At 40.2% G+C, this 20,548-nt stretch overlaps 4 protein-coding genes across 4 annotated transcripts; 2 read left to right on the top strand and 2 right to left on the bottom strand.

Moving 5' to 3' along the window:
• The first annotated feature begins 196 nt into the window (after window positions 1-196).
• On the top strand, window positions 197-3,687 carry prr19 (proline rich 19). Its single transcript, XM_084727164.1, has 3 exons — window positions 197-1,445; window positions 2,496-2,635; window positions 2,763-3,687. The coding sequence occupies exons 1-3, from the start codon at window positions 200-202 to the stop codon at window positions 3,387-3,389; spliced, it is 2,013 nt and encodes a 670-aa protein (XP_084583290.1). The 5' UTR covers window positions 197-199; the 3' UTR covers window positions 3,390-3,687.
• A 231-nt stretch (window positions 3,688-3,918) lies between these two features.
• On the bottom strand, window positions 3,919-9,588 carry tlr21 (toll-like receptor 21). Its single transcript, XM_084727163.1, has 2 exons — window positions 9,044-9,588; window positions 3,919-7,384 (listed from the first exon to the last, which is right to left on the bottom strand). The coding sequence occupies exon 2, from the start codon at window positions 7,239-7,241 to the stop codon at window positions 4,278-4,280; it is 2,964 nt and encodes a 987-aa protein (XP_084583289.1). The 5' UTR covers window positions 7,242-7,384; window positions 9,044-9,588; the 3' UTR covers window positions 3,919-4,277.
• A 130-nt stretch (window positions 9,589-9,718) lies between these two features.
• On the bottom strand, window positions 9,719-11,401 carry cnfn (cornifelin). Its single transcript, XM_084725751.1, has 3 exons — window positions 10,938-11,401; window positions 10,353-10,489; window positions 9,719-10,169 (listed from the first exon to the last, which is right to left on the bottom strand). The coding sequence occupies exons 1-3, from the start codon at window positions 11,059-11,061 to the stop codon at window positions 10,080-10,082; spliced, it is 351 nt and encodes a 116-aa protein (XP_084581877.1). The 5' UTR covers window positions 11,062-11,401; the 3' UTR covers window positions 9,719-10,079.
• Window positions 11,402-16,416: 5,015 nt separating this feature from the next.
• On the top strand, window positions 16,417-19,960 carry cxcr3.2 (chemokine (C-X-C motif) receptor 3, tandem duplicate 2). The gene is made up of 2 exons (XM_084727162.1): window positions 16,417-17,109; window positions 18,182-19,960. Exons 1-2 carry the CDS (start codon window positions 17,074-17,076, stop codon window positions 19,271-19,273), a joined length of 1,128 nt encoding a protein of 375 aa, XP_084583288.1. The 5' UTR covers window positions 16,417-17,073; the 3' UTR covers window positions 19,274-19,960.
• Window positions 19,961-20,548: the final 588 nt, after the last annotated feature.

Below are 20,548 nucleotides of genomic sequence, written 5' to 3'. Positions count from 1 at the left end.
AAGGTTACGGTCAACAAAGCCAGATGTATTTGGAGTCAGCCACTGTTACTGGTACATTTTTTAATTTGCTTGATAATCTATTAGTAGATATTACCTGAGTGAGGTGCAACCACATCCTATAGAGGATACTTAGCTTTCTTATCTCTATTTCCTGCAGGTTTACCCATGACGACTTGCAGTTATCTTTACAGTGTGTGGCATGGCTTCATCAGACAAAGAAAAGATCCTAAACGTTTTCGACAAGCAACTTAAAGCAACAGATAAAAGGTGTTGCTCCGTGAGAACATTGACTGCTGGCTGCAAATGTTTCAACCATCATAGTAAGACAGATAAGCGGCAAAAAATGAAGCGTCTGAGGAGCCGCAAGGAGAGGAGTCAGATAAGATGTGATGGAAAAGACACCTCCAAGTCCAAATCACATCACCATCACTGCCATCACCAAAGCAGTAACGACATGACACATTTCCTTAACTGCTGTCATAGCAGCTGTCATTATCCTTCAAGGAGAGCTGCACTGTTTCCAAATGTTGTTCCTGCAGCACAGGAACCCAGTATCATCACAGACAGTCGCCTGATAGGACACCAAGGCCTCTTCAACCATGAGGTGAAATCTATTGACATTGAACGCTTGTTAAGTGAGCAGAGGAGACTGGAGAAAAGTGGACAGGAAGTACAAGAAAAGACCAATGCTACTTCACACCCATCTATAACATCTCCCAGTCCTTCTACATTCTCTACAAACGATTTGTTGAGTGCTGATACTGATGAGGTTATGCCATTTGGAAAAAAAGATGATTGCCGGGAGAAGGAGAAGACTGTTAGTCAGGGTTCAGATCTTACACCGGGGCAGAGACCACAGCAACATACTTATGTCTCATCTGAAAGTGTTAAAAGCATCTTGTCATCTAAACTCAGCTCCCCCGATGTAGTGATAATCAAGAGCTCAAAGACCAACCCCGTCATGTCTGAAGAAGGCAGAGAGGCTCAACTGGCACCTGATACTGACAGAAAAAATGTGAAGCCATTAAACAAGAAAGTGAAGGGAGACATGACTTCTACTCTGGAGCACACCCCAAAGAACCAGGAGTCACCTATTCAGCAAACACCAAGTCATGGTCTTAACCCAAGCTTACCTCAGCTCTCCAGCTGGCACGCAGCCGACAACTTTGATATCCAGCACAGAAGGCAAGTTCCCGACTGTGATAAGTCTGTCAGTGCAGTGGCAGCACGTTTGTGTGACTCTCTGCAGTTCCCGCTTTGGAGAAGGAGAAGCCTGGTGGCAGAGAGCCAGGAGGTGCTGTTGAAAGCTCTACAGGAGAGGCATGGACCCCGGCTCCAGGGGAACCTCCACGAGGTGCATCAAAGTCTCTTTGGTTCTGATCCCACAGAAGAAGTCCAGGATCAGGAGCTGACCACGGTAGACGAAGATGAGCTTCTGTCTACAGGTATGGGCTGAAATACTAGACGGCTCTGGGATTCACATGGTTGTTTTTAAGTGATAACTCAGTGTTATTTTTTACCAACATTACTTTTTATTATGTGATTTTGGATTCTTGAATATTTTGTATTGATCTATTTTACTTCAATATTGATAATACTAAGGGTTCTCAACTCTTTTGTAACTTGAGATTGTTAAAAGAAAATTCAGAGATTGAGGGAGAGTGATTATACACACATCACATAGTCGCAAAACAAAATCAACAATTGAAAAACAGTTTGAAAGAAAAAAGTAACACCTGCACACTTGGTCCATGCCTCAACAGACAGTGTTTCCTGATGAAGATCCAAGTGGGATCAAAATGTTGTCTGTTAAACTTTTGAGCCAAGGAGAAGGTGTTTAAAAAGTTCCAGAGGACCACCCTCCCAAATAATAAAAAAAAAAAACATAACCTGACATAAAAAATTAAAAAAAATAATTATGCTGAATCCAAATTTAATTACATCACTTTTTCGTTTCAAAAACCGATCCATTTTGTGTAACTGCATCTGAGGAAACATTAGCGAACGGTGGCAAAACATGTTTGTCTCTACCTGATGACATGTTGTGATTTGTGTGGTGATATTCAAACACAACTGGTTGTTGAAACTATGTATTTGACTGTTTGTTTTTTACTTTTAATTCTTGAGCGCATTCAGATATAAACAGAACAGATATTTTTTTTTTCCTTCTAATGTTCCCCTGTTTAGCTACAGTAGAAGACTTGTGACAAAAATATGTAATTTTGTACTAAAATACTTAGAATGACATCCCCCTGATTTGCCTAACTTTCCAACAAGAAAACCCTGCTTCAGTCTCATGTAACAATTGTTTTAAGACCAACTTGAAAAAAATTGTGAACCTTTCCTTGTAAGTGGCGGAATGAGTACAGCAAAGGTACAAGGTTTCACATCAAACCATAAGGTAAGTTTCTTGTTTAAAAAAAAAAAAGCAGTAGCAAGCACTGTCCACTGTAAAGTTTGTGGGCAGGTTTTCAGTTATGTCTTCTCCTTTTTAGATGCATTCACAGCTGTATTTCAAGCCAAATCGAAAGGTCAGCCACATTTTGACACACAGAAAACCACATCTTTCCAACTGACGAGAAGTCGACATTTTAACTGGAAATCCAGTCCACAGCTACAACACAACCTGCAACAGGTAAGACCTTTAGTTAACTCAACCACTCTCTTACTTGGCCCGGGCTGCTATCCTTTATATAGTAATCCTCAGATAATTTAAAATTCTATCACTTTAGAGTAAAATGTTTTCTATTTTTTATGCAAAGACTGCTGAATGGTTGACAAGCCCTGTGGAGACTTCTGTCAGCCTGTTGGATGATATCCTTAGACCCACTCACTCTCCTCAGTTCTGCATGGACTTTGAGCCCTCTGAAGTCATAGCCAGTGATCATTTGTTCGCTCCCTCTCCCACCTCTTGCTGGGGAGAAAAAACCTCAGCATCTCAGGACTGGAAAGACAGATTCAACAGCCCAAAGAGCAGAGAGGCCGTTATGTTTGGTTCCTTCGAAAGCAACTTTATGAACCACACCAGAGCACTTGCAGAAAGGAGCTACAACAGCAACGTCCAGCCTCTCTTTCCTCACCGAGCACAGCTGCCAGATAGACATGCAGCAGAGCTGAGGCACTTTCCTCAGGAGCAAGACCCATTTGAAACTGACAGATACTCTGCTGCTCCCTCCTCCTTTTCCCTAATTCAGCATCATCAGCAAAGTAACTGCTTCAAGCCTTTCAGCCAATTCAGTCACCCTTCAACTTGTACTCGCCTCAGGCCCCACCACACTGACATGATGTGTTACCCCCCATCTGACATGCTTGATAGAGAACAAACACCTCCCCACTCTTCTTTCCTGAGCCCTGAGCACTGGTCCTTCCCTCCTATGAGACTGTACTAATGTGTAGTGAAGCCTGTGAACATTTCTTTGGCGAACTAAAGAAACAATAATCTCTTAATTCATACCATCAAGACTTTTGTTCATAGTCACACAAGTGTTGTGTGCCCATATTTTATTAAAAACATGTTATTAAATGTAATAGCAGTAGTTGTCATCTTGAGAGTTAACTCTTTTATTCCTTTGTCCCATTTATGCCAAGATAAAGAAACATGATTATGTATTGTTTGGCGTATTTCTTTAATATGCAGAACTGTATATTAACACTTATCTTCACAAACACAGGAGCTATAATGGAAAATTCTTTGAGGTTGTTTGTGTGAGCTACATTCAAATGCAAAAAACACACTTACAGTAGAGACATGCCGTATCAAACATGACAAAATATACAACTAAACTAAGCACAATTAAATTAAATTGCATTTCTGATTCATGCTTGTATAATTATTCAGTTGATTAATACATTATGTAAATCTTACAATGCATACACTTAGGGCTGCACAAGGTGTAAAAAAAAAATAATATTGCAATTATTAATTTGACAGATACTGTGATTGCAATATGAGTCAGGATTAATGGGAAGTGATCATTTTTGCATTATGGTTTTCATTTTCATCATGATAAAGAGACCGTTGTTGGGGTGTGTACCAAACAAACATGTTCTCTTAAATCTTTAGAACAACATTTATCAAAGAATTAAAGCTTCTGCGATTTGGATTTTTGCACCATATTAGAACTTCGATAAAACTTTGATTAATTGTGCAGCCCTAGTCACACTACACATTTATATCAATTTTTCATGACCTTAGCACAGCAGCAGAGAATTGAATTCATCATCAAACATACCAAGACCTTTGTCTTCACAATGATAAATAAAGTTGTCAGATCTTTTTAAGGTAGCAAGTAATAGTTTTCATCTGATGTATGACTCTCAAAATGTTCAGCTTCTTCGCTCTCAGCTACCCGACATTCACTACTGTAATTTTCCTCTGTTTTGATTCTGCTCCCTGTTCTTATTGCCCTACGTAGCTGATTCCAAAACAGGTCTTGGGCCTGTGTTGGGTCCATGCAGTCTGAGCCAGGCCACTGCAGATATGTCTTTTTTAACATCACTTTCCTCATGCGGTGATAGGACGACAGCTGCCTCTCAGAGATTGGCTCCAGAAACACCAACAGGAGAACGTCCCGGTGCTCATCGAACAGTCGGTAGCTGGCCAGTTGGATTTCCAGAGAGCACCACTCACTGCTTAGGAAATTCCTGCTCACCACACAAATAGTTTTACGGCTGCTGTATACAGCAGAGACGATGTTGTCAACAATAAAACGCCCCGGCTCGAAGTCCCTGTGATGGAGGCAGAGTTTAAAAGACGATCCGTTTCCCTCCAGGTTGGGCAGCAACTGATCCATGACCCACTGTTCGTCAGAGGAATTATAGGAAATGAAAGCATCATATTTGCAATTTTCCTCCTCCTCTCTGAGTCTGCGCCACTGCTCACTAAACCAGGCACGGAACACATAGTAGCTGTACTTCATTCTCCAGTAGAGTTTGACATAAAGTAAAGGAGTGACTGTGAACAGAAAGACCACAAGTGCTGTGCTTAAGAACAGGTACTCTCCTAGATCTATGTAGCAAACTTTGGTATCAAACTTGTAGAATTTGGGTTTCGAGTTTGAGTGTGCATCGTGTGGGCACGGCAGATTGTAGAGATAAATCACCTGGACACGTGGGTTATATATTGTCCAGTTTTTCAGTAAGCTGTTCTCGCAAGTGCAGCTTAAAGGAATATTGCGTATGTCAAGGTAGTGGAGTTTAGGCAGACTTTCTAGTGCATCGACATTAATGCTCTCCATCACATTGCGGTTGAGCTGCAGTGTTTGTAACCGTGTGAGATTCCCAAAAACCTCCTTTGAGATGTTCTGAATGCCCATATTTTCTACAATCAGTCTGTTCAAATTCCTTAGATTTTTAAAGACTCCTGGTTCTAGTTGTGTCGCCCCAACACAGCAGTTGTCCAGTGTGAGGAAATGTAAGCCCGTCAGATCATCAAAGGCGTCGGGATCAAGACGAGAGATTTTGTTGTTGGTGAGATAGAGAAATTTCAGGGAGTGGAGGCCACGGAATAACCTGCGGGGTAAAATTGTGAGGCCATGAGGCCGCTGCCCATCCAATTTCAGATCATAGAGTCTGCTGAAATTCACAAATGGTGAATAAGACGGATCATCTTTGAAGAAACGTATCATATTACTTTGTAAATCCAGCACTGTTAGTGTGTCTTGAAATTCATGATAGAAGGAAGTGTCAATCATTTTGAGGTTGTTTCCATCTAGATAGAATTTGGACAGACTTTTTAGTCCAGCAAAGCCAGAGGGCTGAAAAGAAGCGATCTTATTTCCTCCTAGATCCAGTATAGTCAGATTATGGAGTTTGTGGAAGGTCCCATTAAAAATGACAGAAATACGATTGTTGCGTAGGTTAAGGGTTTGCAGGCTGGAAAGATCCTCAAAGGTGCCTTTGAACAAATCAGTTAAGAGGTTATTGTCCAAACGGAGTGTCTCAAGATGATGAAGCCCTTTGAGAGCTTTAAGGTCAAGATAAGCAATGTTGTTTATGTTAAGTTTTAGTATCTTGATATTTGGTATATTAAAGAAAGCGTAAGCGTTGACTGAGAGGATGCGGTTGTAACGATAGCTCAGCTCTGTCAGATATGGAAAAGTAACATGTTGATTTTTACAGGACGGGAGGGAGGTGAGATGGTTATGCTCAGCGCTGAACCTTTTTATATGGGTCTGTCTTTTAAGAAAGTTAAGACAATTCGGGATGTATTTCAGTTCATTGCGGGAAAGATCCAATTTCCCTGTGATTTTAGGACAATAGTACAGTGTTGTTAAATTCACAATCCTATTACTACTCAGGTTCAAATTCCGAATCCCTGCTTTTGTAGTCATTTTTCTCTTTAACAGTCTGCATAGCTCCATGAGCAGGGAGTCATTTTTTAGACCTGTGCCAGAGAAATCAACGTGGCCTGCATAGATGTTGCTGGTGTTTAAAAACTCCACAATTTTGACACTTGTGGAACGCAAACGCAGATATTTTATATTCCTTAAATCCACCCCTTGAAAAGCCTTTGTAGGGAGCATACAATTGTTTGACAGATCTAGCAACTGGATGGACCCGAGAAACGAATGTTTACATCCTAATGTAGACAAATTATTTTTACAAAGATATAACGTAGTGAGGGATTTGGGTAGCGACACATTTGAGTGGCGAAGAGAGGTCAAACTGTTACTGCAAAGATCTAGTATCTTTAGATGTGTTAGATGTGACACAGACTCAACAATCTGTGAGAAATTCTTCAGAAAGTTTTCCCTCATGATAAGAGTGTCTAGATTGAGAACCGTGGAGAAAATACCATCTGGGAGTTCTTTTACTTGATTGTGCGTCAGCGAGAGAAAGGTGAGGTTGTGCAGGTCTTTAAACAGAAAAGGGTGGAGCACTGATATGTTGTTAAAGGACACATTTAGGGACTCAAGTCGGTTCAAGTGTTGGAACGCTAACCAATCGATGTTCGTCAAGTTATTATGATCTAGTCTGAGGTTTTGAAGTTTCGTTAGATTAACAAAGCTACTGTTGGGAATGTGTGACACAGCAGTCCTGCAGATGGTGAGATTGATGGAAAACTGCGGCAGGTCATTTATAATTGCCGACAACTTATTGGTCTTTCGATTAATGCATTTGAAACTTTGTCTCTTTGAGTATGGGTCTTCAATGCAGTTGTTAAAGCTGTAACCACTGATGAGGTGAAGAATACCAAGAACAGCTGTAACCGACAACAGCTGATGAGTTAGAGCTGCCATTTCGTCTCGTTGCAGTCCAGAGAAACAGTAGCTTACACCGCTGTCATCAGTGTCTCTGCTGGTTTGGTTGGTTTGAATATTACACTGCCAATGCTGTTAACAAGGCCTCTGGGTTGTTCCTCCGTTGAATGGGGTAGAGGAATCTGGTGGCAGAGAGCATGACGTAACACATATCACATGTCTGAAGTCACAGTTTCAAATCCACCTGCTTACTTTCTAAGCAGAACTGTCCTAATACAGAATTGCTACCACAATCACCATCAACACTGTGCCTGTGAGTCCTGTTTTCATACCTTTACAGTATATCTGGATTTGGTTTTCATAGTGCTTTAATTGTAAAGCTCTCCAAAAGCAGCAACAAATTGACATAATGACATCAGAAGTCTGATTCGTTTTGGATTGGATTTTTGGATTCAGACAATAACACAAATATACAAACAGATTGAACTCCTGTGTTCAGTGAGGTAAAATGGCACATTGCTACAGGAGTCTGGTGGCTTTGGAAGAAGCAATATCTGGCTTACGTAACAGCGGTTTCCCAGCGGAAAAGGCAACACAAAGTTCTGGAAATATTTTACTGATAGTGTTTTTTATGATATCAGTCGTAGAGATGCCTTCTCTCCAGTGTAATGGAACTAGATGGCACTTGGCTTGTGATGCTCAAAGCACCAGAAAAATACATTTGAAAATCTCAGCACCAGTGTCTCTTTCCAGAAACCATGCCCCGATTACTCAGACCTTGTTGTGAACAGTGGAGGCACCATTACAGTAGAATCTACCGTAACTATACCATAAGCCGAGCGCCATTTAGCACTATTATATTGGACAGAAGGCAGAAATCTCAATGGTCAATATCTCCAAAAGTCTGCAACTCAGACCAGAACTATCCAGATGAATAAATAGTACTACAGGTAAGACGAAAATATAGATTTTTGATTTTAGGGTGAACTGTCCCTTTAAGTAGCTGACTCTGTCCACAGTGCTGTATTGCTTAGCTTCCACCCTGGTGCTCTGTTTCTCCAAATTGGAGCCATATCAGCTTTCATCTACTGCAGGTAATATACTAACTATTGATAAGTATCTCATACAACCCCACTTCAAATAATCCAAACTGCCCCTTTAAAATAAAACTGACATGGAGCCCCGAAATAAAAATGGCTCTATTTTCTTACCAGAGGCAAACTCCAATTTCACCAGGTTCCCATAATAGTCTCAGGTCAAAGCATCTGTAATCCTCACTTCAGGCATTAACTGTGTTTGCCAAGAAATCTGAATCCTGCAGTAGCATAGGTTACTGTGTTCCTCCTGCCATATTTTCACATCCCTTTTCACTCTGCCCTCACGTTCTTCCTCCTTCTCCTGAAATTTGTTTCACTTAACCATATATTATATCAGCCCACATCAGTTACTGTTAAAAAAACAAAAAAAAACTTTGTTACTTTGTTAAAACAGCTTGGCCTGCACTGAGTTTGCTGCTACAGGAATTTGCTATAGACGCCTGAAGTAGTTAGTGTTTTGTGACAGTCCTCAGGAGTAATGGCAGTATGGACACGGTGACTTCAGAAGCAATCCTTGTACATTTTCTGTCCCATTACTTTTCCTATATTTCAAGTTCAAACTCTATAAAGAAGGTATTTTTAATCCGAAAACAGGCAAATACAATAGTGAGAAGTTATTCTTATGTAATGTGTCACACAATGTTTAACATTCACTAAATATGATACTACATTTAGGATCTGCTAAAACATGGTACGATATTTTAAGTTAGAATTAATACCATTATTTTGCCTTGAAAATCTTACCTGTTCAAATGAATGTCGTTCGCCTCACCTTGCCTCGTCAGGGAGCTTCTTGCAAGTTGATGTCTTGTTGCAGATACACACTAAATTGGAAAGAGGAAGCTTGGTTCAACCCGTTCTTTTCCTTCCATATTTAGTTGCAGCTAACAGGATATGAAAAGGTCACAACATGATCATTCCAAGAGGTTTTTATTGAAACACTGTTGCTTCGATTAATTTACAGTACAGTAGTTAATTAAACATACATACATAAAATATTCATTTTACAGAATATTATATGAATACATGATATACACATTATTGAATGAAATGGTGTGCAAGAAAAACTGTATTCAGGTATAATTACATCGCAAAATAAATAATGTGTGAGTATTCAGCACTATAAAGTTGCATATTTAAGGAAAACATTGTTGCTGTAAATCTCATTTCCTTCTTTATGTCTTCACTGGTTTGTTGCATAAAGACAAATTTCATCACAGCAAGTCAGTATTTATTCTTTTATTAAAGACAATTGTCAGCCTAAGTGTTTAGGCCTACTAAACTTATTGATTTATGTCTCTGCTGTCTAATTTTCATCCATCTGAATAATTTAGCCTGGTTCCAAGTCTCTGAATCACTGTCCACATCTCCTCTACAAACAACCCCAATTCCAAAAAAGTTATGATGCTGTGAGAAATGTAAATAAAAAAACAAATCCAATGAAATTCAGTTTATCAGTTTGAACATTAAATATCTCATCTTTGTACTGTTGTATGAGTTGTATATATAGATATAATAGATAGCATGGAAAACACTGTAAAAGTGCAGAATAATGATGAAGTAATGAAACAAAACAGCAATTCAGTCCGATTATCAGGCTATTATTCTTACACTGTAAACCTCGCTCTACAACTTTTGGCAAAATCGTACCTAATTGTGGTCATGCCAATTGATAAAAAATTTGAATATGACATACAGAAGTCGTGTTCAGACCGAGGCATGTAAACTTTCACGTTCTCTTTGTTTGTACTTTGAAAGTTAGATTCAGTGTCCCTTCTTTTTATCCTCTCATCTTCTGCTCCCGTGCCATCTGACACAGTCCACACAGAGGCAGGCAGGCCATGACCACCCAGTCATCACACACCGAGCCCTGGGAAGAAACACAGACACACAAACATTATTATCTCACGCCGCAAAAAAAGATTGTGGTCATATGAGATATATATAGTTTTTACAGACTTGGTCTCTGCATTTCACAGCTTCTACATAATGACACAAAGTCAGCCATATCATTGTTTCTGTGGTCTAATTTTTTAAACTTCAGCACACTTACACCAATGTGGTATCTGCTGCGCATGCTTGTCCTGAGAGCAATCATGGCACCAGGAAGGAAGGGCACGCAGCAGCTGTCCCCGTTGTCCTGAGCCACCTTACAGGCCAGGATACACGGAACGAACGTCGCGCAAAGACCTGCGGGTGAAAGAGATATTGTCATATCAGAAGTTGTTTCACATGCAAGGGATTATGTACAGTGAGGGGGGCATTATTGCAAAATAAATCTTGACAGGGTGGTGCAGGGTGTGGACATGAAGCAGAAGGATCTTGAACCATCCTTTATTTATAATTATGATAATAATAATGCATTTCACAATAATGACTCCCTCACTGTACATTATCCTGCTTACTAAACAGCTGCTTACTTTTAAAAAAGTAAGTATGACACAAGATATTTAAAATGATTTTATTGATTTAAAAAAAATTGTTGCTCCTGCAGAGTCTATGATCAAAAGTACGTCCATAGAAACGATCTGTTAATCAGAAACAACGGACCTTAGAATCCTGATTGACCAATTAGAATCAAACATTCAACAAAGCTATCTAATAGTGTTGGTTAATTTCTTCGCATGTGAACACCTACAGATGCCACAGTCTTCACAGCAGTCGCACACATTTGAGCTCCAGTCTGACATTCCCGAGGAGACGTTGTACTGTGTGACGGAGACCTGAGGCTGCGAGCTGATCACGTTTGACTGGAACGCCATTGCTGCAAGTTCAAAAAAGGAATAGAAGGAAGTAGTGAAAAAAAGAGATTATATTTTAATTTATCAGAATAATCAGGTAGTCTTACTAAGTCATGATATCATTAAATTGAAAGATCACAGTTCACTTCATATCTAGCAGCATTTTCTACCCCTATTTGCAGCAATTTATCCACCAAGCAAATATCTGCTTCATGTTCAGTCCTGTTCCATCGAAGCTTCAGCAGATTTTCATTCCAACCAAAAAAAGTTTAAGCATATTTCACTAACAGTGCACCAGAAACCAGAGAGGGAGGCATTTAATTATTACAAGCAGTCGGTGTAATTAATTGAAATGAAAACCTTCCATGTAGCAGAACTTTGGTTCAGAAGAAATATTTCATATCTCACCTGGTGTGACCTTCGGATGTCTGCGTACGGCTCCTGAAAAGGTGGTCTGATGTTGTAGACGGTCACGGGCTAAATCCACAAACAGGAGGGCAAAGGCATGGCCTCAGCTCTTATACCCAGTGTGACATCAGTCGTACACTGAAGCCGAGTTTCTATGGTGATATGAATTGGCAAACAATGACCATTTGGGCAGGTGCACCTTGCAACGACAAAACCCAAGTGTTTAGTTTTGGGGCGTATCACAGCTTTCAAAAGGGTGCACCTAGCATGGCGAGGTCTTTATCAGTGTACAGTAATTGAAGAACAAAGTACGCATATAGCGAATATTTGTGTTTCAGCAACTTGTAAACTAGGTTTTACCTTTAGGACAGGTGTGGTGTGTGTACACACTGTGGGCCCAACTCTATGAATGGAAAAATAAGAGTACAGAATGAGCTGTGGCTCTGAAGCACCTGAGTTGATGTTGAAAAGGATGTGTATTCTTGTGCGTAAAAGAGAGTCATGCAGTCTTGTTTTTATCGGTTCAGGAATGTTTCTCAAATCTTTTTTGTCTTGTGCCGATTTAAAGAAAGTTATTCATCTTTGTGTTTCAACTCATTTAGACTGCTGCACTGTATACCTGACAGTTTGTTCAAAATGCTGCGGCTTGAATTTTAACCTGCACTAAACGTAGAGAGCACGTCACCCCGGTTTTAGCACAAATGCACTGAACTGAATCTAAATTATATTGATTACCAACACTAAATGGTCTAGCCCAACACAACCTCAGATCCTCAGGTAAGGCCCTCATTGTTCCACAGTCCAGGCTCAGAACTAAAGGCAGCTGTGCGTTCACCTGTATACCTTTTAAAGATGCACTTTTATAGACAGGATTTTATGTGAAACACTACTCATGCTTTGCTATTCAGTAGTCTAGAATCACTGAAGGCTTTTTGTTTTTATTGTGGTTTATTTGTTTTACCCTTTACCGTCATTGCTTCTGCTGTCACTATCCAAAATAAAGGCGAAAGCCAAAAGAAAGAAACGTTCATTTAAAAATCTGCAATACAAATAAAGTTATCATTATTGTTGTTCTTACATGTTTTGACATTGATGCATGTTTGGAGTGGAAAACACTGGTGAACATGTCTCAACGAGGACAAAAGGCCAATGCCAACAGAACACAAAGGATAACCTTATTATATAAGTGGATATACAGAATGGTATACCCTCACACTATTGAACCATTGGATGGCACACTGGTGTTTGTAGCAGGTGTCGGCTCTTGCTCATTCAGGCTTGCCATGTCGTCTTTCTTTTTAAAGAAACTGACTATTTTTGGAAGCCTTGATTTTTCAGTTTTCACGTTTTCTGATACCTGCTTTTGTGTTTGTACCCTTTTCACTCATTTGCTGTCTTGACACTTTGTCAGCTAACTCCCCTATATGGATTTTTCTCCGTCGCAGTGTTGTACATGACTATAACTGCAATAACCCAGAATTCTTTGCGGGCACATAGTACATTTTTGCCCATAAGTCCTTATTTAAACTTAATTTAGAAATGTAACATAGAAGTATGAATGAATAAACTCTATGCTTGTATATGTAAAACTTATTTTGTGTCCATTTATTGTTATTTATTTGGTGAATGATATCATGTATGTGACACCATGAAGTAAGTGTCTTGCCCCATTAAAGGGATAGTTCACCCAAAAATGAAAACTCGGTCATTACCTACTCACCCTCATGCTGATTGAGGGTTGGGTTTATTTTGCTGCAGAATCTCCCAAACAATGTAAGTGAATGGTGACCAGTTTTAAAATGTATAAAAACAACTGGGAAAAAAAACATACTGCTCGTCTGGCATAATCCAAGTCTCCTAAAGTCCTGACACGCTGTTTGAACGATCCCTTTAAGTGCTATAAACACCTACTGCAATCAGATTTAAAAGGAAGAGAGAAAGAGTGTGACAACAATGACCATGACAGCTGTGTTGTTTTGATACAGTAGTGATGAGATAAATAAATCTCAGGGCCCGTCTGCTTGAAATACTTTAATGAGGGCCTGGGTGTACAAGCCCAGCTTGGTTGCAGGCCCTAATGCAACTGCAGTACCTGCATATATGGCAGTTCAACCACTGACCTCTAATTAAAATGGTTTCCTCTTACTGGTAAATGTAACATATAAGCTCATTATGTACAATTAATAAGTCTTCATGATGATGAGACTGTGCTAATATAGAAATTACAATCTTGATCACGTCATGCTTTACATTCTTTTACATCTCACATTATTATTTTTTGTTTAGAGACACTAATTTCTGGGAATCTTTTTGCACAATACACTCAGATGCAATCTGATCAAGTAGCCGACATAAGTAGGTTACAGAGGCGTGTCTTTGAATCGTGATCTCAGTTTGTTATTACAAACTGCAATCGGATTATAAAGGAAACTCAGATTACACAAACACCTGCCAAGACAAGACAGAACAGATAACAGCATTGTTATGTTCAGCCGTAAATGTGTGACTCATTCTCTGCAGGTATAATTCCAGGTACTTCTTGAAGGATAACTTGCAATAAATCTTTTAAATGTGCACGGTTGCTGTCCTCAAGTGCACTTCTCAAAAGTTTTTTACTTTCATCTCACAGGGATCAAGTTTTAAACCAGGGCTTAGATGAAGTCTGCAAAACTGCACCTCTCCGCCCCCCCCAAAACAGCAGATAAGTATCTTTTAAATTATCAAAGACAGCAGCATAAAGTAACAATATAATTAGATCTTCTCAGTTTGCTAAAACAAAAATTCCACTGGAAAACAGCTTTTGAACAGAACAGCATGCCATTGTGGGAGCAGATTAGGAGATTGAATGCTTTTCGTAGAGCTGGATGAGACTGACACATCGGCTCATATTAGCGTAAAGATTTCATGACAATGCAGTAGAGAAAGGCAGAACTAGGTTTGAGGTACTTTAGAAACAGTGCAACCATTACATAGTTTGTCCACTAGACAGTGCTGACTAGTTGATTTTTACACTGAAAAAAAGTCCTGCTCAGTATGTACTGAATCCTGGTCAAAATACAGTAATGATTTGATTTTTTTTTTTCCAACTTTCAAATATCAATTAAAATCCAGTATCAGTTTGCGGCTTATCACAGCTTCTTATCTACAGTGATGTGTGCCTTCTTTCTTTGTGACAAAGGTAAAATAAATATGAAGTATGGCAGTGTGCTATTATGGCACCAGAAGCAGGTGTTTCCTTAAACAGGCACTTTGGAGAAGTCAGAAGAGCAAGTATGGTGCCTCTTCCACTCCTCCATGTACGATTCCATGCAGACACACAGTATATTTAATTATTTTTAACAAAATGCTTCTATGGTGTGTGTTCATCAGTTGCTGAAGGAAGCAAAACATCAGTGATGTTGCACAACAGTTAATTTTCCAGAAGACCCTCAGTCGAGACAGAAATGACCACAAAAGTGGTCAGTTCCTCACACATTCTACACACTGTTTTTGAAAAGTAATACCGAAAGGGGATTTTGCACATTACACTCCATCCTGTCTCTGGTGTATTATGTAGAAGTAGCAACAATGGGCTTCATGACTCATCACTGCAATTTATCTCTTAAAGGGATAGTTCAGAGTTTTTGAAGCGGGGTTGTATGAGGTACAGTGTATTACCTACAGCAGATGGCACTACGCAATGTACTGCCGTGGACAGGGTCAGCAGTAAAAAACACACTTCAGCCACTTAAAAAAATACCCACCTAAAAAAAAAATATTAGTGTTAGGATAGTTTTTATTTAGAATTTTTTCCTGCTTTACCTTGCTGTCAGACAGCCTTTTCTGACAGGAAACCACCATTATATAGGCCTAATATCACTCTCATGAAAGCAAAAAATGTAATTTTACTTTACTACATGCTGGTTGCTGGTTTACCCACCACTTAATCAGTTTCTTTGTTTGCATTGTTGTTTGAGTTTGTGTTTTAAAGGGTTAGTTCAGATTCACTTAACTCACACAATAACACAAACAAACTAAGTGATCGAGGCAGAGGATTGAGCAGTAACAATTCCTGCGTTTTTGAGGTAAAATTACACATTTTGCCAAAGGAGTCTCACGGCTTTGGAAAGAGTGATATCTGGCTGATATGATGGCAGTTTCCCGTCGGAAAAAGCTGTCTGACGACAAGGTAAAGTGATGAAAGTGTTCTTAATATAGCCTCCACTCAAACTGAAACAGATTTCTTTTAGGTGACTAAAATATGTTTTGCTGCTGACCACAGCTGTACATTGCTTGGTTTCCTACACCGGTACTCCTGCTGTTTCTTCAAAGTGAGGCAGTGTCAACCGCCATCTAGTACACTGACTATGAATAAGCACCTCATACAACCCCACTTCAAAAAAATCTGAACTATCCCTTTAACCAGCACTCGCACGCTTCTGAGCAGAGTTTGCATGTTATCGTTTGTTTGTTTGTTAAAACCACCAACCAACACCCTGAAACCTCACCATACATTTGAGGGGAAAAAGAAGATTATTACAACTGGTTCAAATTGCTTTATCAGAGCTTAAGAGGAATTTACTGCATGCATAGTGCATTCTTGAAAATATTACTGCAGTATTGATTGCTCCAAAGCATCTCAAATTAATTATCATGTCATTGTGGTGGCTTCTGAAAGTTTGTTAGTCTAACCTCAAAGATGAGCAGATCACTTCATTTCCTGTTGTGTTCTTTAGAAGTAATCTAATTCTGTAGTATTCAGTACATCCTACATCAGCCCCTGAGTCTGCACTGTGACTTCTTTACAAGAAGTAAGTAAGTCATGTCCTTCTATTGATTTGGTTATTATTATGAACTAATTTTTTTTTGTTTCATTCAACATCTCCTACATATGAATATCGCTCTTCTTTTCACTCGGACAAAGCTTTGCAAACGTGCTGGAATTAAAAATCACTGGGATCAAAACCAGAAATTGGCTTGTTCTACTTTTTTTTTTCTTAAACCAAGATTCGTAAAATGTCAGACAGTCAAAGAACGTTCCCGAAAGTCGTCACCAAGTTCCTACATTACAGTCTGGGTTTTTGGTGTAATGCTTAATAATCAAAACAAGAACATAAAGAACAACATAGTGGAGACAACATAGTGAAATTCCTGTCAACCAAGCACTTTCACTTCTCCTCCACTTATGCAGGATTGTTTTCTAAAAACCAGTTTCTGCTTCTTGAAAGTTACATTCTGATCAATGTTGTTCCTTTGTGATATTACGAAATTCCATAAACTGAAAATCTATAACTTGAATCTGCAGGAATGTGGAAGCACAATCCAGACAATAGAAAATAGAATATTTTTTTATACATAGTACTGCAGTCATGTGCTGTCTGTCTGACGGAGCTTTACGGCTGCAGCCACGTTTTTAAAAACTATGTCACAATTTCCCTGACAGTCATCCATTCCCACTACAGCTATGTTTGCATTTGTCTAAAATCTGCAAGTATTCACTTCCTGAAATGACTTCTTCTTTCTGATCCTCCCTCATCTGGACAAATGTGGCAAAGATAGCCTGTGAAAAAAGGATGTTTGGCTTAAGTGTTTGTGAGTGTGCTGTCTTGACTCTGGACGCGTTTCAGGTGTTCTGCTGCAGCAAATATGGATGAAGTGACACCAACCATTGATGATTACTGGGTGAGTGGATAATTTTACAATCTGATCCAGGACCTCTGTCTCTGTCTTCACTTTATTTTTCTATGATATGAACAGATTAAACACATTGTAGAGAATACATTCCTCCAACAGATATTTAGAGTTACTCAACTGTTACACAGCATTTAGGACAACAGTGTCAAATATATGAGCATGGGCCACAACCTGCCCGCTGGATGACTTTGCAACATCTAAAAAATTGCAGAGCAGTCATCTCTTCCAGACCAGAATACATTTCTCTGGAAAAAAAAACAAAACATAACAAAAAATAATCAATAAGACTACTTATTGTGGTCATACTTTAAGATACTGGTCATTGTTCAAAACTGTCAATTACCTGATTCAATTCAAAATAATCCGTTCTTAAAACAGTACTGATGTAACAGACCCTGTTAAGGACTAAGGCACATCCAAAACTTCTTATTTGTACACAGTTTGTAAGGCAGAGGATAATTCAACCTTTTTCCTCATTAGTTTCCACTTGAGTTGGTGTTGTGTGGTGATGCAGCATCGCTACACGGGAGAGGAAATGTCAGGAAAATTTAAAGAATTTCAGGATCTCAACAACTTGCTTGAATCACTGAGAAGTAAAATACTATATTGTTGTTCAGTTCCAAAATACACAAATGTTTTGAGCATTTTGTAGATCAACTCTAATCTATAAGTTGTTGCGCACGTGATGACAGCTGGCGGACTGAACGTGAAAAAACACTGGCTGAGACAATTGCACGTATTTTTTCTCACGCTGTTCATCTGTTTTGTAAACGTAAAAGTTGTTGTTATTTATAGATTGTATGTGATTTGACACCCCTGATTTAGCACATATATAAATTATCTATAAAGTTCCTTTTTGATCAAATAAAATACTGAAAAATGTTTGACATTTTTGAATCTTGTGACCTTCCAATGTCAAAAACTGCCTCTACTGTGACTCAAATGCAGTAAAAGAAAGGAGAAAATGAATGATTTCCACATTTTAAAGCCTGTGAAATGCTGCATTATTCTTTAATCTGTTTCAAGAATTTGACAGAACCATTTCTCCCTCTCTTGTCAGCCAGAATATGGGGACTATGACAACTACACTGACATTGGGAGTCTTGCAAAACCATGCCTGCAGGCGGACGTCTACAGATTTGCACAGAGGTACTCCCCTGTTGTGTACAGCCTGGTGTTCGTGCTGGCTCTTGTGGGCAACGTGCTGGTGCTGTGTGTGATCCGACGCTACCGGATCTCTCAGAGTGGAGGAGCCTGTGCCTTCTCTCTGACAGACACGTTTCTCCTCCACCTGGCCATTTCTGACCTGCTGCTGGCCTTCACCCTGCCTCTGTTTGCCGTACAGTGGGCTCACCAGTGGGTGTTCGGCCTGGCCGCCTGCAAGATCTCCGGTGCCCTCTTCTCCCTGAACCGCTACAGTGGCATCCTGTTCCTGGCCTGCATCAGCTTTGACCGATACCTGGCCATCGTTCATGCCGTCTCCTCTGGATGGAAGAGGAACACCTGCCATGCTCAGATTGCATGTGCCCTCATCTGGGTGGTGTGCCTGGGCCTAAGTGGAGTGGACATCACCTTCAAACAGGTAGTGGATACACCCGTGATTGATCATGACAACATGCTGCTGTGCCAGGTGTGGTTCACTGAGAACTCCAGACAATGGCAGGTGGGGCTGCGGCTGGTCAGTGTGGTTCTGGGTTTCGGGTTGCCCCTGCTGATCATGCTCTACTGCTACATCCGCATCTTCAGATCTCTCTGCAATGCCACTCGCCGCCAAAAGCGCAAGTCTCTCCGCCTCATCATCTCCCTAGTGTCTGTGTTTGTCATCTGCTGGGCGCCGTACAACTGCTTCCAGCTGGCAGACAGTCTGTACAGGCTGGGTGTGGTGACTGGAGACTGCGAGTTTGGTCGCGTGGTGGACATTGGGACTCTGATCGCTGAAAGTGTGGGGCTGTCGCACTGCGCCCTGAACCCTCTGCTGTACGGTTTCGTGGGCGTGAAGTTCAGGAGGGAGCTGATCAGAATGTGCAAGGGGCTGCTGGGACAGAGAGGCTTGCTGGGGATGGAGGGATGGAGGGAGAGGAGGCTACGGAGAACCACGGGCTCGTTCAGTTCTGCAGAAAGTGAAAACACCTCCTACTCTGTCATGGTGTGAAACAATTTCGTGAGACAGGAATACAGAGGTGGATGTATGTGTGTGAGGTTCTGGGTGAGAGATAGGCAGGAAGAAAGGACTCAATGGAAATATATGTTCAGTTTGATTAAGACTTTAAAACCTGGGTCTTCAACAGGGGTCCACAGCACCAAGGGGTCATCAGAGTTACCGTGGGGGGAGGGTTGGCTGTTTTGATTGGCTGCATCAGAAATTCCATACTAACATGCTATTTAGTACTCTAAAACAGTACGTGAGACTATTTTAGTACGTGAGGTACACACTGTTGCCAGGGAAATACTACAGTATGCAAGCACTGGACACCTAAATATCCCACAATGCAATGCAGTAATAATGACAACTCCATCAGAACAGACAAAGGCGGACAGCGATCAAGGCAGCTCTGGTGTAACATCAATAAAGCTTCAGTTTAAATGAAAATAAGGTTTCACTTTTCTGGGCATCATATAATTTTAGATTTGTTCATTGTGGGCACAGTTACGTGCTTTCCACCAGCAGTGAGGCTCTCAGGAAGTGACGTGATCGGCTGCTGAATGGTGCATCTAAAAAGGTAGATACTACTGTTAATTTACATAAAAATATGTTGAACGGAAGTACACATTTTAGGCATGTAGTGCATATTATGTGATTTAGGATGCTGTAATTTATAGTGATCCAAGTTTGGCAACTGAATTGACTGAAAGACAAAATCCTCTCAAACTGGGGGTTTGTGGTCTAATATACATCCATTTTCGGGGTCTTTGACATGGAAAGTTTTGGGAACCCCTGAGCTAACTCACCTAGCATTCGTCATGCTACAACAGCTACTGACTAAGCAGCTATGAGTTAGCACAAATGAGAAGATGTGAACATATTGAATGCAGTATATCTATTGGGGGGGGGGGGGTCCCTGCTCTGTCTCTCTATCAGTTAAGGGGGTCCATGGCCTGACAAAAGTTGAAGACCCCTGTTTTAAAAACAGTAGGATAGGTTTTCTGCCTGTGATATATTTCTTCCACTGGTGCTTTGCCATGTAGTTACTGGTGTGGTGCAGCTTATAACACCTTTTTTTTTGTTGTTGTTGTTGTTTCCTTTTTTCAAATATACTGTGGTAAAGTCGTTTAGTGAGGCTGGAGCATAGTGTAAAACAGAAACTCACGTAACCCGTGCTGATGCTGTCATGTAATCTTGCAATTGGTTGCTTTTTGTGTCTGCAGGTCAAATCTTGTGAAACATCTAGATTTCTTCACATTCATAGAAAAACTTGTTCAGCAGTTA

The sequence above is a fragment of the Lutjanus erythropterus genome, chromosome 9 (assembly GCF_056507025.1).
Source record: "Lutjanus erythropterus isolate fLutEry1 chromosome 9, fLutEry1.hap2, whole genome shotgun sequence".
Taxonomy (NCBI): domain Eukaryota; kingdom Metazoa; phylum Chordata; class Actinopteri; order Lutjaniformes; family Lutjanidae; genus Lutjanus; species Lutjanus erythropterus.
This window is presented reverse-complemented; position numbering and strand designations above follow the sequence as displayed.

Excerpts from the sequence above, each read along its gene's own strand:
- prr19 (XM_084727164.1), top strand. The coding sequence starts at position 200 with ATGGCTTCATCAGACAAAGAAAAGATCCTAAACGTTTTCGACAAGCAA. Across the intron at positions 1,446-2,495 it reads AGATGAGCTTCTGTCTACAG|ATGCATTCACAGCTGTATTT; the intron begins GTATGGGCTGAA and ends TCTCCTTTTTAG. Across the intron at positions 2,636-2,762 it reads TACAACACAACCTGCAACAG|ACTGCTGAATGGTTGACAAG; the intron begins GTAAGACCTTTA and ends TTTTATGCAAAG.
- tlr21 (XM_084727163.1), bottom strand. The coding sequence starts at position 7,241 with ATGGCAGCTCTAACTCATCAGCTGTTGTCGGTTACAGCTGTTCTTGGT.
- cnfn (XM_084725751.1), bottom strand. The coding sequence starts at position 11,061 with ATGGCGTTCCAGTCAAACGTGATCAGCTCGCAGCCTCAGGTCTCCGTC. Across the intron at positions 10,490-10,937 it reads CTGTGAAGACTGTGGCATCT|GTCTTTGCGCGACGTTCGTT; the intron begins GTAGGTGTTCAC and ends TTTCACCCGCAG. Across the intron at positions 10,170-10,352 it reads GCAGCAGATACCACATTGGT|GGCTCGGTGTGTGATGACTG; the intron begins GTAAGTGTGCTG and ends GTTTCTTCCCAG.
- cxcr3.2 (XM_084727162.1), top strand. The coding sequence starts at position 17,074 with ATGGATGAAGTGACACCAACCATTGATGATTACTGG. Across the intron at positions 17,110-18,181 it reads CAACCATTGATGATTACTGG|CCAGAATATGGGGACTATGA; the intron begins GTGAGTGGATAA and ends CTCTCTTGTCAG.